The following is an 11997-nucleotide window of genomic DNA, read 5'->3' as shown; positions in this document are numbered from 1 at the left end:
CACGGTTTGTTGGTTGATCGCTTGATCGTCTGCAGGTTGTCGGGTTGTTTTATTCCAATACCCCCTCTCAAAAACCACTTTTTACTATGCGATAGGAACTAGGTAGATAGATAGCTGCTGTTCACTGCATATGCCTGCATCCCTATATTTTACTAGGTAGGTACATCCCTCTATTTTATCCATAACTATATGATAATACATTAATACTTGCTAATACATAGTTTATACATACAATAACAGTGGACATATGTTATTGTATTTAAGATATCGTTGATTTTATTTCAACTAGGTATATTCCAATATAAATTAATTTATATTGTTGTGTAGGTATAACTATATAATAATATGTATGATTTGAACAATCATAAATATACAATTATACAATATTATATAATATGGTTTATAAATGTTTTTGAAATATTAATGTTAAACACTTAAACCTCGAAATAGATTAAATTTAAACTTTAAATTTTATTTTAATCCATTCTGTGCTTATTATAGAATTCTATCGTATGTATAATTTATAGTAATTTAATTACAGTTTCAAATAACAGTAGTTTGGAGTATAAATTGTTAAATAATAAAATATGTCTTTGTTTAGATAATTTGCCTGGATTCATTATCATCGCATAGTAGACTTAATAATGAATTGGTGACTTACCCCTAATACAACAGTAATCGAAAAAAAAATCCCCAGACTACAATATAACTCACAACCCCATGTAAATGGTTGAACAAATATTTTTTAAACGTTAATTAGTACCTATAATTACCATTTACCACATTATTAATATTTAATTACGAATACGAAAATTATATTATTCTATTAAAAAAATTATAAATTACAGACAATATTTTATTTTAAATTACGATTATATATTATGTGTAATATGTCTCGTGTCTACATTTAATGAATTATTGTTTGATAATTATTATTATTATTACCTATATTTTATATAATATTTTTGTATACTATGTTTTTAACTATATTATTTGACGTATCATCACAATAATCGATCATTCGAAATATTTTTATATGCTATATTTGTAAAGTTGTTAAGTTAATTAAGTTGAATTACACATAATATATTATCGTAATTTAAATCAAAATATTATTTATAATATATTATTTTTTTAATAAAATAATATTATATACGTATTTGTAATTAAATATTAATAATGTGGTAATTGGTAATTATAGATACTAATTAACGTTTAAAAAATATTTGTTCAACTATTTGCATGTGGTTGTGAGTATTATTGTAGTCTGGGGATTTTCTTTCCTAGGGTCGGGGATTTTTTTCCTGGATTCAATACAACTATCTTTATATTAAATCAAACTAAAAGTAACTCTCTATTATTAATTATTTAAATATGATATTTAGTATTATAAATTATTATTTTATTATTATTTGGGGTTGAAATGCGTGATAAATTATAATCAATACAAAATATATAACAAACATATTATTATATTATGTGGTAGTCAGAAAAAAATCCACAAAAAAAAGACAAATTAAATAAATAAATATATAAAAAAAAAAATTTAATTTCGAACAGAGTTCGTCATAAAACTAAAGTATTAATATATTACATGCATATTATAAAAATTTTATTTACGTGTTGCAGTAGGAACTACATAGTACATATTATTATCTTGAAATCAATTGATGTATATATACTATGTCAGAGTAATTTTTTTTTTAAAAGTAGATACGTCATGTCTCAGTACAATGTATTACATATATCATTTATTAGTTATATTATACTTATACTACAATACCTTATTACCTTATAACATTATTTTAAATTATTATTTTTTTGTTTTTCACACTTTTGAAAATTACTTACCAACCATTAACAAACACAAAAATAAAAAAACACATCATTGTAAAATCAATACATTCATCGCTCCGCTCAGAATCTAAAAAAATTGTGTTTCATATTTTTTTTGTAGGGTGGTCGTAGTAGGTAAGTACAGCAGCTCTCGTTAAATAGAGAATATTTTTTGATTATTGTCTCGAGTTTTATACTATTGAGACTTAGTTTGAATCGATTATATTATATGATAAATTAAAATATTTTTTACTAAAGAAAATATTGGATTATGGTCTATGGATCATTATTTTCTTAGTAAGCAGTTATATTATTTAATTTAAGAGTACATGCCTATTTGTTCGTAGGTACATGTAGGCTATATTAGCAGTACCTACTTATATATTATAAATTGTAATATATTTTCTTTCATGAAATTGTTTTCGTATAATAATTTAGTTGCTGCATAGATCCCCGCATAATGCATTACCTTTGCCTTGATTACATTTTTTTATTCTTATTTTATTTTGATATAATAATTATTATTTATACTTAAATCTATACCACGGTCCTTACAAAACATCAACTTTTTGTTACATCTTATATTCATATATTATAACCTCCATGCATGACGCTTTAAATAAATAAAACCAAATCGTTTCTTTCATGAAATATTGTTTTCGTAGAATAGTCTGGTTGTTGCATAAATCCTAGCCTGAATTACCTTTGCCGTGATGGCGCGATCAATTAACGCAGAGGCGTAATGAAAAATAGTATGTGTGGCTCATGTGGGAAGGCAATTTCAGTCTTGGGCGAAATAGCTCACTTCTTGCCCTTGCCACACAATAAACTATGACTTATAAATTACATTTTTACCTTGTTGGAATGAAAATCATATTCATAAAATCAATCGACTTTCGAGTTCTTGGTGTAAAATAATAATTGATTTGAATTATCTACTATAGTTAAGTATATTATTATTTTCTAATCATGGGATTAAGTTTATTTGTTGGTATAATTTATGAATCAATTCACTAAATTAAAAAATGGTTTTTATGTAATTAATAAATAATATTTTTGGAGGTCATCATATTGATAATGGCCCATACAATTGTAATATATTGTTGTATAAGAATATTAAAATACAATTTAAATAATTTTTTAAAATGTTAATCTTGTGAATTGAATAATTTGTACGTTTTCTTTTTACTAGGTACATAGAGAAGTAAATGTTGAACAAAAAAATGTAATTACCTAATGGGTATCTTATCAAAATGTAAAAGAACATTGGTAACATTATAGGAACCTGCGTAATAACGTAATATTTAATTATGAATTATAATACTTAGGTATGAATATAATTCTTCAATATACTTCATAGTTCATAACAAAAAAAACCTACGTAGGTACCCAATACCTAAAACAATAGTATAGGTACTATGTAGACTTTAACTCTATTCACTATTCAAATGTTTTAGTATAAGATATATAAAATGTGTTAATTTTTTAAAGTTTGTATAACTAAATTGTAAAAAAAAAACAAATGAAGGAGGTGGTGTCTATTCGAATACTTTTTCTTAAAATACTTGAACAAAGAATTTCAAATACTTTCTTAAATTAGGTATTTGTAATTTAAATTAAATATCAAGAAATATTACATATATTATAATATAATCATTGAAGAGTGGATATTGTCGCTATAATAGGTATTTCCCTGGTAAACTATAACACCTTTTTAATTTGTGATAAATTATCTGTCACAAAATTTGTATATATACCAGGTAGGTAGTCTTGAAAAAAAATCATTGCAATTGAGACCATAGTATTTTTTTTAAGTTTTATACATTTACAATCATTTGCTGATAACGACAAAGGTACGATACACAGACTTCTTTCCTACACTCTACTATTTAGAAATATTTGGCACCATATTATTAGATTAAACTCTACAATCTACATTCCACTGCAGTCTCCATACGGGAGACAGCTGACAGGTGGTGACGTGGAGTAAGGAACAACAAAGGCCGCCGCAACCGCAACCGGTCAGCCTTATCCTACTAGCTATGTTCTACGAAAAACCTTTTTTTTTATCAAACGTTACTATGTTACATGGAAATAAATACATTGATTTTTTTTACAATACCTGTCAAGTGGTGTCCTTTGACTTTATAGTTATAACTTAATAAGTGTATATAAATAAAATCGGCCATGCCAATGTCCAGTTCAGCGAAAGGTATTTCACACAAATGCTGTATAGTGTACGCAACACATCGACCAAATCTATATTGGTTTTTGTTATAATATGAATAAAACTAAAATAACTGTAAATATAGGTATTTAATTAATCTGAACGCGAATTATTCAGCGGAGCAGCTATAGACTACAGACAACAGACAGCAGACGAGATCGAGGCGGTTTTATGAATAGGTTTTTCAAAGGAGAGGTTTGCAGAGTAACAAGTGACATAGTAATTTAAGTATAAGTAATTTATTAAGTTAAATACAGTATAATTGTTTATGAAATCTATATAAGTTTGAGGACAGAGCGAAAAGCATCTGCCCGAGAAATTAGTTGTTAGCACTAGTCAAAAAGTATTTTGGGAATAGACCTGAATTGGCGGCGATGTGGAGGGCAAGCTCCACCACCAGCTAAGTCTTACAAGTATTGGTTGTACTAATTCTGATTTAGCTATGGACAGAGACACATACTGAGTCTCCCCTAGCTAATAGATACACGGTAAAGAACTAGGAGGAGGATCAAAAGAGTACCGACGCAGGTGTTGTTGTTGTTATCCCATCCTTGAGTTTTTATTAATAATAAAAACTGATTATTGGCAATGTGCATTTTGGATAAATGTCACCCGTCTTGATTCTTAGAATTGACGAAAGTAGAAACAACAAGTGCGGCGGCTAACTGTTGTCGATTGCTTAAATGTAAATTCGTAGTATAATAAAATAATATCAAATCTGTATAATATGTGATATAATATATATTATAAGTAATATATTTATTGTAATGTAGTAAAGCGGTCGATCGGTTTACTACACGATATATCATGTTTTTGAATGATATAATAATATAGTATAATATAATATAATTTCCGTATTTGTAGTTAAATATTAATAATGTGGTAAATAGTAATTATAGACACTAATTAGCGTTTAAAAAATATTTGTTCAACCATTTGCATGTGATTGTGAGGAATATTGTTGTCTGAGGTTTTTTTTCCTATAGGGTCGGGGGATTTATTTTCCGGGATTCACTAAAAATATGTTGTATTTGATTTGTAACGATTTTTGGGTCGGAGGAGAAGTATTGGCAAACTTAGTTCCTTCTCCGGTCCTCGACACCACGCAAAAAAAATGTACTTAACGTACATTTAATGACTCACACGCAGTATCAAACCATAATAATAAAAATACTTTTTTCTTTACATTATTCAATTATTATTGACTATTAATTATTAAATGTTTACCTATATTAATTTACAAATTATAAAATATCTTTTTTATTATATTATTTAAGTATATCTAAATATTAAAATTTGAAAATGTAAAAAAACGTTTTTATCAATAAAAACAAACATTTCAAAATGTAACACTGAACAAAATAAAAATAATTAAATAATTAAATACAAAATAATTTTTTGACATTAAACGTTTTAAAAGGGTTATCTAATGGAAAAATATTGGCCGGGGACCAAAACTGTCCGTGTAGATAATCCCAGAAAAAAATAACCCCATACTTATGAGATTTTGCAAAATTATTAAAAGGTGGTCATGGGCCATGGCCTATGGGGAAGTAGGGACAAAAGCTATATTAACAATAAATTTATATTTTATTAATAATGCATATCAACATTTTTTATCTAATGTACATGAAGAGAATGGAATTCAATGGTAAATTATTTTATACCTACGTTAAAAACGATTCCGAGACGAGACGGTCATAGATGAAACTACGATTCAGTCCAGTCACTAGTCAAGCCATGGCCTGACCTAATACTTCCTGGATAACATACGTACTAAATAAATTTGTGTTAAGAATATTATAAATTAAAAAAAAAAATTGGGTAAGTGGATGTCACCCTGCTGTACAGAAGGTTTCAAGTGGGTCACTGTTTAATGGATGGTATTAAATTTGAATTTAATGATATAATATCATTGTATACGAAAAACGATTCTGAGCGGTGACGGTTTGTCATTTAATATAAAATATTTATGTTGTTATTACTTATTAGTTATTACTTACTTATTAATTATTATTAATACGGTAGCTGGTAAGTTGCATTAATATTATAAAATTACAACAATATAACAAAATCGTTATTCTTGGTTATTTAATATGTAATTCCCTCCAAATTTGAACATAACATAATTTTTTTATTGTTTTAAGTATCTAGTTCAGTGGATCAAACGCATATACATTTATAATCTATTATATTTATGAAAATAAAAAATGTTTATATATTTTATATTTTATTAAAAAAAAAAAATAATATTATATTATTAAATTCAATATTATTATAAGTCAATAATAAACATAAAAAAAATGGGGGGGAAATGTCCTACTAGACCGAAAACAATCAGGGAGGTTAGGGGGGAAATGTCCGGGAGGAAAATGTCCATTTACTCTTAAATATGGGTGGGTGGGTGGGTATTGATAGAAGAAAAATAAGATATTTTATAGGTCGGTATAACAGTATTATGGGGCGGTTCCATTTTCCTCCGAAAACGAGATACCGTTTTCCTCCACTGTTCATTTTCCTCCATAAAAAAAGGTTGGTTTCCATTTTCTTCCACATTATTTTAGACTGTATATTATTTTCCTCCAATATTTTAGCCAGTGTTGTAGTATTATACGTTCCGTATTATAAAGATAGAGTAGGTAGGGCTAGGATCCAGGGCTTGCAAACGTTATAATAACGTTATATTTGACAAAAAACGATTGACATTTGTACGTAATTATAACAGAAAGCGATAGATAATCAAAAATAATTAAATACCGCAAAACAAAACATAACGATTAACAAAATATATTATTTATCATTAAACAAAAAATAACGAAAAACGAAATATTTTAAAATCTATTTATTTAAAAGGTCTATTGGTTTCGTAGAAACATTTATTTCATGCGACAATCTAAGAATTGATATATATATATATTATATTTCATATCCGGGCCATTACTTACCAGAATTAGTTATTATTTTTTAATTTTATAGGTATTAACACTATTTTAAATAACGATAAACGCAAAACTTGTATAACGTATTAGTTTCAAACAATGATAGAAGCAAAAATTCCGTAACGTTTTAATTGTAGATAATATAAAACAGAATTTTTTTCAAACGCAATCCCTACTGCTATATAGGATCACATTTTCGATTGATACATTCTGGTATCGGCTATATCAATATCAGCTGTCAATTGAGCCTACTGAAGAATATTATTTATTTTTTTAATATGCATAAATTATTTATATTAACTATTTTATTATTTTATTTATTATTTATTGAAGAAAAATGGAAAGTGGAGGAAAATGGTCAAGAATTATTTAAAAATTTTTTGGAGGAAAATGGCTACGGCTGTATTATTTTTTTTATGATACACGCCACTGCATCAGCCTTGTTTAAAATTTTCAATCCTTAGTTATAAAAGATGAACATTTTATAAATATTTAACTACAAAATCGTTTTTAAATCTTAAATTTGATAAATGTTGTCAAAATTCAAACTTTGAATGCTTATAAAAAAAAATTTTTCCTATCTGTTTTTAATATTTTTTAACTGCTATTGTAACAATAATCAATATATCAGGAGCTTTATATTAAATGTTCACGCTTTTTGGTCCAACAAAACAAAAACTTTATTGATATTCATGGAAAAAAAAACTAAATAATTTAAATTTGAAATCGTCCGTAAACAGCTCAAAACGAGTCAAAATAGGAATTGAAAAAATATACATTAAGAGCAATTTTTATATATCTACAGTTATTCGTTTATGAATTACAACATAAGAAAATCGTGAGGTACATGAGAAATTGAGTGAATATCCAATGTTGTAAACTTATGAACTTCAAACGCTCATAAAAATTTAATTTGACTTGCTTGTAGTCATTTTTGTTTGTGACATCTTACATTTAAAAAGACAATTTTTTATGAATTTCTAACTCAAAATAATTTGCACATTTTCGTGAATATGACGTATTTTGTCAATATTTAAACTTAATATGTTTATAAAAAAAATTGTGAATATAAATTTTAAATATTTTTTATCTGTCCTTAAAAAAATGTATTAGGAGCCTTATATTAAATTGTCAAGCTTTTTTAACAAATAAATAAAATTGTATTGATAATTATAGAATAAAAAAAAAAAATGTGGAAACTGAATATGTCCGTAAACAGCTCAAATATTGTATGATATTGTATATTTAAAACTGTATAAATCATACATATTATTATATAGGTACCTACCAAACAATATAAAATCAAGGCTATCTTAAAATAAATACAATAACATATATATACTGTTATTGTACGTATTAACTATATATTAACATATATTATTATATAGTTACGGATAAAATATAGGGATGCAGGCATATGTGACCAGCAGCTATCTATCTACCTACAAAAAAAATAGTTCCTATCGCATGGTAAAAAGTGGTTTTTGAGAGGGGGTATTGGAAAAAAACAACCCGAGGACCAGACGATCAAGCGAGCGACCAACAAACCGTGTTCTGACGTTGAAGTGAAACGTCGACGCTCTTTTCAAGAGATCTTACAATTCGAACGTCTTGTGCAGTCAATATACCAACACATTTACCACCTACCTAGGAACCAAACGTCGTGATACCGATAAATCAACGGAATATTTCAACAGTAAGTGTCGACATTTTCTTATTTTATAAATAATCCATATAATAACAAAAAAACTTATTATAAGTACGTACCACCACCGAAAACTTTAAATTGAGGCTTTATTATTCACATGTAAGAAAATGTTAATAGGTATGTTATATAAAATACATATAAATCAATATTCACGTCATACCTAATTTATTTATTTATTAAACGTAATTACAATAATAGTATTAAATAATAAAAATAATAATATTTTTAAACCTTTTTTGAAAAAACCACATCTAAGATTAAATAAACATGTATGGATATAAATTATGATCTGTCAGCCCATAAAAACACCGTTAAAAATTCGTTCAAATAAGATTTTCGTCTGAATTAATTTTAGATAGGTAGATTTTAAGAGGCTGCAGTCCACTGAATATTTTCTTTCTCTGGCTCACTCGCAAGTCGCAACTTATTATAGACAACGCATTAACGCAAAATGATTTTTTATTTATGTTTTTGAGTAATCTTTCATTCTTACGGTAAAATGACCAATTACTTATAAAAATTAAAGAGAATAATTTTTTTGGGAGTAAGATATGTTTAAATAATGTATCAAATCAATTTATAATATTCATTTAAATGTTTACATTTTTTATTTTTAAAAGTCTAATATAAAGTTAATTTTTAATTAAAAGAGATTCCGATAATAATAACGATTCTTGTAGGTCTGAAGGATTAAACAAATATCGTCTTAAGAAATTTATGTAATTTAATGAAAGTGAAATTATAGAATTGTATTATTATTTTTGTCTTCAAAAGTTGATATATTTAGGTAGGTAGGTGACTACTTATAATTTTTTCCATTAAAAAAATTATTTCCTGTGATTTTATTCATTCTTAATGTTGCTTTTATTTTCAGTGGACGAAATGAAACAACTAGCAGAAACATTAATGCAGTGTAAATCATTCAAAGAGCGACAAGAACGTCTAAGTGAATCTCTAGATCATCTGTCATTCAACTATTCTGATCTATACACCGTGTTGTATAGAGAGATGAAAAAAAGAGAACTGGATTCTAATGATCCAAGTAAAATTACCAAATGGTTAAATAATCAACCGTCAAAATCATTTGTCAAACTTCATGAAGCATTGATGTTGGTAAAAAATAACAACATAATGGCCAAAGAGGAGTATATGTACACTTTAAGACGTATGCTAAACCAAACAATTGAAAATGGTACCAACATTGAGATAGCAGTAAAAATATGCAATTTGATTGAGAAATCACCAAACTTAACAATCATTCACGAGTGAGTATAAACCTTGATTTTTTTCAATGCATTTTTTCAACATATAACAACATTTTATAAATTTTCAGGAATTTGAAACATCTCATTTGCCAAGTAAATCAACTGAACAATAGTGAGCACCACTACATGCCGACAGAAACTTTGACAGGAAACTTATGGCCAAATTATTTTAGACCACCACACATAGATCCTTTTCAACCATTTAATATTCGGCCTGCTCAACAGCCGAATACTTCTGTTTGGCAAAACATTCTGCAACCGACAAATTTAAATTCTGCTCCTGGTCTACCACATTTTAGAAGTAAGAATTAAACATTGACTAAGCACATACCAATACTTAAATATGATGTACAATTTGTTTTTTCAGTGGAATGTTTTGGCTACAACCATCTGGAAATGATTGCAAAGACCAACAGAGCCACTACTTTGGGAGACCCACAGTCACTAATCGACCTGACGATTCTCAATCAAGATATGGATGGAGCAGTTGCTAAATGGCTTCACTACTTGAAACTACATAAATACCAATGGTTCTTCAACAGTCTCAGTTATCTGGAAATTGAATTCATCGATGAGGACAATATTGAAGATTTCATAGCCAAAGTTAACAAAAATTCCATTACAAAAGGTGCACAAAAAAAGATATGTTTATCAACAAAGGCGTTGAGGGATCGGTCGCAAAAGTTGAACAACTTATTATTGGTAATATTTTGAATACATATATGACTTTTGGGTAAACAAAACTAATAAATGTACTTAAATTACTTTTGATTACAGGTATTGGATTTGGAAGTTACTCCCAATGAACTGTGTGAATTCATGTCGTACATGCGAGACATATTGCATTATCCCATACCGAACAAGAATTGTGTGGTTGGCGACCAACTACAACAAGACATAGTCCTTGTCATGGAGAAACTGCTAAATCAACTGCTAGAAAAACTTGGTAAAATTCGTTCTTTAGCTGCCCAGAGTCTACTTGGAATGTCTATCAATAAATACTTGGAATGCACCTTATTAATATTGGGTAATCAAACATTCATGAAACATCAAATTGACAAGACATCGATGTTTGCTGAAACTTTAAAATGCCGAGTCCATAGAATTCCTAGAAACTTTAACTGATGTTTTCATTATTGTTCGATATTACATATGCATAATGCATTTTATATTTTTTTTTTTGTGACTGATGCTTACTAGATTCATTTTTATATAATTTTTATTTTACCTATAATTTATTTAATTGTTTGCGACCTTAATTTTTAATATTTTTATACAGATGCACGTTGTATTTAATTGTTAGTACCTATCCACAATTTATTGTTGTTAACTTTATGATTCGGTGCTTTAAACACTTGAATAATATTTATTACCAGCATAATTTTATAATTGGCAAAACATTTTATTCCAATACTATTTTACGTAACCAAAAGACTTTGATTTATTTTTGATTTTTATTGTTGTGTGTTAATTATATTTAAAATCTATTATGGTTGAGTTTTTTGATTTTGTGTTAGTTTAATTTAATTGAATTGTTCTGTTTTAAATGTGTTACATAAGTTTTTATTTATTATGTGTGTAACCATTACAAGACTCATTTGTTTATTTTAGTATTATTATTTTGTTTATAGTTAATTTAAAAAGATGACTTTTTAAACTTTTTTTTTTATTTGTACTTTTTACGGTTACATCATTTGATATAATATTATTGTTCATGAAATTACTAGATTATTTTATACATTTTTCATAATATAGACGCGTTTTATTAAAATGTTGACTACTACAATTATTTATTGGTTTGAGAACTGAGAGATAATTTTTTTTTAATATGATCAAAATATATGCGGTATTTGGCAAAATTTAATTTAATTTTACTATTTTAAATGCAACAACTAGGGGAGTACAAAATGTATTCTTCTTCAGAGTTAAGGATAACACATAGTACTAATTGAGTATTTTCCTTCACCCTTTTATCAGGGAACAGAACAATAGGTAGAATTCAAATACTTTTTGATTTTACAT

General features: G+C 26.9%; 1 protein-coding gene across 1 annotated transcript; it reads left to right on the top strand.

The window, feature by feature from the left end:
• The first annotated feature begins 8562 nt into the window (after window positions 1–8562).
• Window positions 8563–11729, top strand: LOC132946923 (protein Smaug homolog 2-like). The gene is made up of 5 exons (XM_061017039.1): window positions 8563–8698; window positions 9585–9975; window positions 10044–10276; window positions 10343–10677; window positions 10753–11729. Coding segments are annotated over exons 1-5 (1308 nt in total). The 5' UTR covers window positions 8563–8697; the 3' UTR covers window positions 11101–11729.
• Window positions 11730–11997: the final 268 nt, after the last annotated feature.

Source organism: Metopolophium dirhodum, chromosome 6 (genome assembly GCF_019925205.1).
Source record: "Metopolophium dirhodum isolate CAU chromosome 6, ASM1992520v1, whole genome shotgun sequence".
Classification (NCBI taxonomy): domain Eukaryota; kingdom Metazoa; phylum Arthropoda; class Insecta; order Hemiptera; family Aphididae; genus Metopolophium; species Metopolophium dirhodum.
Note: the sequence above shows the minus strand (reverse complement) of the source record. Positions and strands in the feature narration are given on the sequence as shown.

What these genes read in the sequence shown, in the direction of transcription:
- LOC132946923 (XM_061017039.1), top strand. An exon ending in AACTTAACAATCATTCACGA is followed by an intron (nt 9,976 to 10,043) that starts GTGAGTATAAAC and finishes ATAAATTTTCAG; the next exon opens with GAATTTGAAACATCTCATTT. An exon ending in TGGTCTACCACATTTTAGAA is followed by an intron (nt 10,277 to 10,342) that starts GTAAGAATTAAA and finishes TTGTTTTTTCAG; the next exon opens with TGGAATGTTTTGGCTACAAC.